The 7,347-nt window shown below is 40.1% G+C and overlaps 1 protein-coding gene and 1 non-coding gene across 2 annotated transcripts; both read right to left on the reverse strand.

Moving 5' to 3' along the window:
* Nucleotides 1-638: 638 nt before the first annotated feature.
* Nucleotides 639-712, reverse strand: Trnat-agu (transfer RNA threonine (anticodon AGU)). The gene has a single exon. It is a non-coding gene; the product is annotated as a tRNA-Thr (tRNA).
* Nucleotides 713-4,833: 4,121 nt separating this feature from the next.
* On the reverse strand, nucleotides 4,834-7,305 carry LOC144639525 (uncharacterized). The gene is made up of 5 exons (XM_078498821.1): nucleotides 7,017-7,305; nucleotides 6,547-6,610; nucleotides 5,953-6,230; nucleotides 5,338-5,563; nucleotides 4,834-5,230 (listed from the first exon to the last, which is right to left on the reverse strand). Exons 3-5 carry the CDS (start codon nucleotides 6,208-6,210, stop codon nucleotides 5,160-5,162), a joined length of 555 nt encoding a protein of 184 aa, XP_078354947.1. The 5' UTR covers nucleotides 6,211-6,230; nucleotides 6,547-6,610; nucleotides 7,017-7,305; the 3' UTR covers nucleotides 4,834-5,159.
* Nucleotides 7,306-7,347: the final 42 nt, after the last annotated feature.

Here is a 7,347-nt window from a genome sequence, read left to right on the forward strand (position 1 = left end):
GCCGAACTGCTGCTTTCCTGAGCGCTTACTGTCGATGTTGTTGGTGCACTGCTGCTAGCTGCAGCAGCAGCAGCTGCGGCCATTTGTCGCCGTGCTGGAAGTCTTTCCAGTCGCTCCCTGGTCTGTTGCACTTGCTGTCTCTCTAGCTGTAACTGCTACTGCAGCAACTGAAGCTGTGACTGCATGGGCATAGGAGCCTGGGGCTGCTGAGCTTGTCTTCGAACACCCGAAAGTTGGGACAGAAGTTCCGCTGCGGTAGGATCCATGCTCTCACGGGCAGAAGTGGGAGAGGATGAAGAAGACGAAGCAAGACCGCTGCCCCCAGATCCTCCAAAATGCATATTGGTTGCCCGTGGCCGTGGAGGCCTCGGTATCCTCCCGCTAACCGCTGGATGAAATAAACGTCTTACGTGCCTGACAGGAGGGGGTTCACCTCGCTCGTCGTAGTAAGTCAGTTAAAGAACACAAGAATGTACAGCTAATAACACTTTTAAAATAACTTCCATTTGAGAAGATATGAAATGAATATATGAAATTCATATATTTGTACTGCGGATATACATTTTAAGCAAATGAAAGATCATCGCAGTAATGTACTCAACTTTAAGCAGTTGAGAAAAGCAAGCCTGAAAAAATTCAGGCTTGAACGGGAATCGAACCCATGACCTCTGCGATACTAGTGCAGCGCTCTAACCAACTGAGCTATCAAGCCAACTGGGAGCTGGTCACTTGTGAGTTGGCTTGATAGCTCAGTTGGTTAGAGCGCTGCACTAGTATCGTCCGGGGGGCCCTCCGGGTAGTATCGCAGAGGTCATGGGTTCGATTCCCGTTCAAGCCTAAATTTTTTTCAGGCTTACTTTTCTCCAACTGCGTTGAGTTCGTAATATACTGCAGTACAAATATATGAATTTCATATATTCATTTCATATCTTCTCCATCCACGGGTATATTACGAACTCAGGAGCCCATTAATGGGCTCCTGACGAACTCACAAGTGACGTAGTTGCACTGTTCGTTTTTATACTATTTGTTCTTTTCTGCGAGAAATTAAAGCTTGCGATAACAAAGTACCTTACAAGGAAGCAGAACTCAGGAACAACTGCGACGGACAAAGATAATTTGACCACAATAGGTAATTGACTTTTATGTTTCTTTTGATTTATTGATTGATTGATTTAGTGATTGAACTGAGAGGTTCTGAAATGAGGGTCCTGAAGGGGTAAAATGGGAACTAGGATTTGGGCAAATTCTTATTGGAAAAATGGGATTTGGGTCACTGCCGGGACTGGGATTTGGTCACTGGGAAATGGGGATCACGGACAGAAAAACAATAGAACATGAGACTGGGATTTTCAATTTGTGGAAAAACAATAGGCTGACAAATGGGATTTGGGCAAATTTTGCGCCGAGAAAATGGGATTTATACCCCCCCCCCCCCCGTTCAGGACCCTCTGAAATTAGTATGTGGAGGGCGCAGTGGCCTGGTGGTTTATTTAGCTTGGACGCGAATCAGGCGGCTTGTGTTCTTGCTCGGCTCATAGCGATCGACTGCTCTTCAGGCTGATAAAGGTGTTCAGCTAAAACACATTACTTTTTACTTGTTCTTATAGAATCAGTAGGGATCTTAAGCAATGACGACGGCGACAACGTGGACAACACCTAGTGAAAACTAAATTTATAGTTTACTCGAGAATCTCGTGATTTTCTAGATCACTGTTTCTAGATCCAGCTGAATATGTAAAGAGAACGTTCAACCTCAAATAGAAACACAGAAATTTAGCCGTCGTCGTTCACGTTCTCCAAAATACGCAGAATTTGGTCATTTTACGTTGTTGTTTTGCAGAGAACGGATACAGCTATATCACGCTTTAAACCAAACTAATGTCTTCCTTTCGTATTTTTTACAGTAATTGTAGGCGGGGAAGAGAAGTCATCGTTGCCGGTTTGTAGCCATGGAAAGAAGCGAACAGAGGTTTAGTTCTTCAGTGGTCTCAAAAGATGCATTTGTTGTCCTAAACGTACGAATTTTACCAAACAGTCTTATGCGCGCATACTTGGAAAGGGCACGTTCCTTTGGGATTAACCATTCAGATGCATCTAGCCCGAAGTAATCTTCAAAAGATATATTTCAGCGTATGAAAACTAACAAAGACTAAACATGCCCTCAAATTAACTGACTAATGCCGGGCGAGTTTGTAATTGCATTGGTAATTGCAGAAGTATTATAGGGTCTGAAGCTTACTTAACTTAATTCTAATTAAACGTCCCTTGAAAGACTGGAGAGCAACATGAACCTTTACTTACCATAATCCTTTGGAAAACTTCAAACTTAATTCTAGCGAGTGTCTCAAGTCTCCCGCGGATTGTAGCTTTCAGTCTGCGCAGTGCAATTAATAATTCTATTGATTTAGTCTGATAGTGATATTAAGTGATCTTGAGTCAATTATTTTGATGAATTGGCATTTCAATTATAGCGTTTTGACAATTTAACTTGTCAACTAGCACATTAATTAACACTTGCTTTTGCTAAATAATTTGTCACTCGCCCAGGGGTGACCACTTTAGACTACGAGTAGTCAGCGAGGGAGCACGCCACCGTGCGAGAAAATCGCTTCTCGCGATGAGACGACACGGGAGAAGCGAGGGCAAGAAAGAGCTAGAAAACATTTTATCTCGCCCAAGCGCGGAGTCTCCCCGTGCAAGGAATTTTTTCTCGCGCACTTGCGTGTTTGACACTCGACAGTGTGAGGGAATACCTTTCGTAGTTCACTTAGAAGAGGTGTTCACTTGCGGCGGGTGGGGTGTGTTTCAAAGTTTCAACCGTAATCAGAGACTTTAAAAGAAAGACTACCACTTTAAGGTCATTTCCCTGTATTGCATTGCACATCCTTACTGCGCAGAATTTTACGCGTAATTAGCGCGCGCACATAAACAAAATGGCGACTTTTTTCTATGCGGCTTAGTCCGCGAGAGAAGTAAATTGTCGCTTAATCGTAAACGACTCTGGTGACCTATCAATTTTTGCTCATATTTTGGGTGTAGTGATCAAATTCTTTCTTAAAACGAAAACAGATCAATTCTTGTGTTTGAAAAACATATCGCTAAAAACGTGTACTTTGCTAGTACTCGCAGAAGATTTTTTAAGGAAATATATGGAATATACAAGGTCTTCCTGCTCCTAAACGAATCTGGTGACCCCCCCTTTTTATTTCAAAATTTAAGTTCCCTTAAAGTAATAAACCAGTAGGCGAAGTTTGGTTAAAGATCTATGTTCAGTTTTATTTCGGGGCAATGACCTTTTAAAAAAGTAAAATAAACTGCTGGGACTTTGTCAACATCAGGATCCAGGAAATTCAGGAAATTCCTTGTTGTTTTATTAGCCTTATGTAATTTTCAGTTTGGCTTCAAACCACTCTACCACGATCGGGTCCGGTTAAAAATATTGATCACAGTAACAGAACGTGCGAGCTTCCACCACACCGGCGCACCCCTCCCCATCCCCTGCATGTTTCAGAAGGATTCGCTCGAGTTTAAGAAGTGTTCTAATTTCTGGTCCATCTCTAAATTGAAGTTTGCGAGTAAGATAATCAAGAGGGCTGTTGGATTTCAAGTGAGGAACCTTGTCATTGATAACTATCTAGACGAATTACTCCAGTCAGCATACAAATGCTTTACTGAAAGTACAGAACGATATACTCCGTGCAATTGATGATAGCAAATTTATGTACATGTGTTGCGCTCCTCATGTTGGACATGTCCAGCGCTTTCGACGCTGTCGAACACAAACTCTTCTTGGAATGATTGTGCAATCGCTTTGGTTTTAAAGGAAAGGTCTTGAAATGGTTTGAATTCTACCTTCAGGACAGAAAGCCGTTTGTGATGACCGATGGTAAAAAGTCTGTTATTAAAGATCTTCAATTCGGTGTTCCACAAGGATCGGTCCTTCGTCCGACCTTGTACTCGCTGTACATCTACCCTCTGGTTGATATTGTTAGACACCATGGACTCGAGTTTCATCTATGCTGACGACACCCAGCTTTACTTTGCTTTTAGGCCCATTGCAGCCTGGCAACAGGCTTCATAAACGCGCATAGCAGCATGTTTGAGTCATGTCGATTCGTGGTTGGCCCGGAACAAACTTAAGCTAAACAGGGGAATAACTGAGGTACTTATTCTGAGTGCCAGCCATCGTCGAGACCCGCCAGTTGACGCCATCCAAGTATCCAGTGAACGAATAATGCCTGCTCTCTTCGCTAGATACATCGGAGTCATTTTTGATTAAGAAATGTCTCTTGATGAACACGTCACTATCATATGCAAAACTTGCTTTTTTATCTTGGGAATATTGCTAGAATAAGAGAAAGTCTATCGCAAAAGGACACTGAAATCTTAGTTCATGCATTTAATATTACCTCTAAATTAGACAATAGTAATTCATTACTCTATGGCCTCTCTCAATTTATGATCGACCGTCTGTCCAAAAGCTGTTCAAAACTGTACCACTCGCCTTATAACTCGTTCATGAAAACAGACCTTTTTTAAATCATTCTTGTATTGTATTGCATTGCATTTGTAATTTAAGAAACCGTTTTCAAATGATTTATTCTTATTTATTCCTGCTTATTTTAATATAGTAAACTATTGTAATTCAGGTTTAATTGTACATTGTAAATTTTAATATATTGTTAAGTAGTAGAGTGTCCCCAATAAACTGCTATTAGCTAAATACATACCCAGACATTTAAATAAAGTTATTATTATTATTATTATTTATTATTATTAATATTATTACTATTATTATTATTATTATTATAATTATTATCACGCCAATTCTAAAGCAATTACACTGGTGACAGCTGTATAAAATACAAGACTCTTTTGTTAACCTTCAAAGCTTTACATGGGTTTTACCTTCTTACATAAAAGAAATGTTGCAGCCCTACAGACCATCAAGAAGCTTACGAATCTGCACGTAAGAAGCTCCTGATTGTACCATCAGCAAAGTTGAACGGTTATGACTGTCGATCGTTCTCATATTACTATTGCGTTGTAAAGCAATGCTTTCATTATTGTTTTATTATTATGCATATGGCACTGATATAAATGAATAAACAAAACAAAAAAACAAAACAAAAAACGATCCTGTTTCACATCAACAACTAAATCTTTGCTTGTTCTTGTTTATCACTGGAAGTCGACTTTGACATTTCAAGTTCTTGATATACCATCACTGTAGAAATATACGAAAAGAAATTGTTTAGATAGATGTATCTGAGTGCTGTTTAAGCGAATTAGACAAGTTAGTTTCTCATAAAAGGGTCTCTTTACATTAGTTACCTTTCGATGTCGAATTCTCGTGAGCCGTTGCGGTCTTTGCTGTTATGTAAAGCTGCTTTCTGTTAAGATTCTTTGTTAACAAGACGCCCATTCCACAACCAACAAGACAAAATATAAGGAATACCGACAGTGCTATAACACATGCCAAGAACACCGGCGACTCCGGGTCGAACACTTTAATTGGATCACGTTCATTGTCAGAGAGCGCGTTACGTCCCTCGGCAGCCTAGAAACCAAACAAAATGTAGTTGTGATTCAGTTTTACAATTATTTAAAAAACTGTTCCCAATTCAACAAAGACCCTGATGTAAGGAAGTGTAAGGAACAAATGTAAGGAGCAAATGTAAAGAGGGGAAGTCTTCACATAATGGAATTACCCTGTTCATGGTCAGAGACTCGGATCCCCCCCCCATCAGTCGCCCCCCCATTCCTTCCTTCCTTCCTTCCTTCCTTCCTTCCTTCCTTCCTTCCTTCCTTCCTTCCTTCCTTCCTTCCTTCCTTCCTTCCAGTTTTTTCATTTCTTCTTTGCTTCCTTTTCTTTTCTGCTTCAGTAAGTATGTTAACCTTCATCCAGACATAACCTTTTAAAATGGTTCATACATTTGCGTGCCTTACCGTGTTAGCTTTTATGTAATTCCTTGTGATGTTAAGCACATCATCGTAACGAAACTTGATCACGTTTGATAAACAATCTGAGATACCCTCAACGAACAAGCCTTTCCTGTACGCCACGCCGTAACCACGGTTACGCCCAATAAACTTAGCAATGGACATTTCTTTTGACTTGTCCTTTGTCTTTATAAACTCAATGCCAATAAAAATATCCTCCATGATCACATCAATTCCCTCTTCGTTCATCAGTGAGTCATACATCTCGTCTTGGTCTTCAAAAACTACAGAAACAAAGCATACTAAGTAAGAAAAAGAAACCGCACTCGCCACTCATCCTTATTACCAAGTCCATATGATACTAGAGTCGTCCGAAATTCTTTTCCAACACTCATGTTAAAGACAATCATTAAGATTTCTCCAACATGTACCTAGTTGTGCTTAGTAAAAGAAAAGACGGTTATAATTTAGGTCCTGCGAAATCAAAACTAGGCTTTAGCACAAGAGAAGGAACTCAACATTCGAGTTCATAGCCGTGTTACGTTTCATACCAACATCGAAACATTTTTCATTTCATATATACAGTATAGGCATTCTCACTTGTAATATTGGCGGCCAAATTGACGGCGTCTCGGAAAGCAGCACTGTCCTACAAGACACCAATCTGCAATACGAAATTATATACATTTTGTCAGCGATTTATGGTTAAGGGATAATCTGCACGGGAAACTCCTTTTGACCCCAAAGTGGCGAATATTTATGCATTTTTATCTCCAATACTTAAAAGTCTTGTCCATTTTTCAGCATATTTTCAGTTTAGATTACATTTCCAATAATTTAACGGCAGCTTCTTTAAACAGCAAAGGATTAGTTTAAACATGGTATAGTACCGTCGTGTCCTCACTTAAATCAATGAACTTTCGCCTTGCATAGAAAACATGTGGCAGTATTTATTGTTTGACGGGCGTTCATTACTTTGCAAATCCAGTTTTAAGTTGGCGGTTAGCATTAACTAAGATTTGTCTCTCTTCCCGTCCCATAAAATGAACAAATTTAATTGAAGAGCCAACCCGTTTTCCAGTTGTCACGTCATATTTCTCAAGCTTGACACTTGTCAGAGCATCTGTGAGGGTAGCGGTCATCACAGAACAAACAGTAACACCAATTAATATCCACACCACGGCAAACAGTCTTGCAAGAACAGACTTTGGGGTCTTGTCTCCATATCTGCACAGCGAGAGTTAATGACAGGTTAACAAGAGTAGTAATAAGCCATAATTCCAAGACCAGAGCATTTTTTTTTTCAAGACGGACTACACGGCTCTTTTAAGGGACTGTGTCATATTTTTTCAAAGATTTTTGAACAACCAATGTTTATATTTGTGTCGTAGGAAACTTATA

Source organism: Oculina patagonica, unplaced genomic scaffold (genome assembly GCF_052425735.1).
Source record: "Oculina patagonica isolate OP01 unplaced genomic scaffold, crgOcupat unplaced1022, whole genome shotgun sequence".
NCBI classification, from domain to species: Eukaryota; Metazoa; Cnidaria; class Anthozoa; order Scleractinia; family Oculinidae; genus Oculina; species Oculina patagonica.

Excerpts from the sequence above, each read along its gene's own strand:
- LOC144639525 (XM_078498821.1), bottom strand. The coding sequence starts at position 6,210 with ATGTATGACTCACTGATGAACGAAGAGGGAATTGATGTGATCATGGAG. Across the intron at positions 5,564-5,952 it reads ATTACATAAAAGCTAACACG|GCTGCCGAGGGACGTAACGC; the intron begins GTAAGGCACGCA and ends TTTGGTTTCTAG. Across the intron at positions 5,231-5,337 it reads CGAGAATTCGACATCGAAAG|TGATGGTATATCAAGAACTT; the intron begins GTAACTAATGTA and ends ATATTTCTACAG.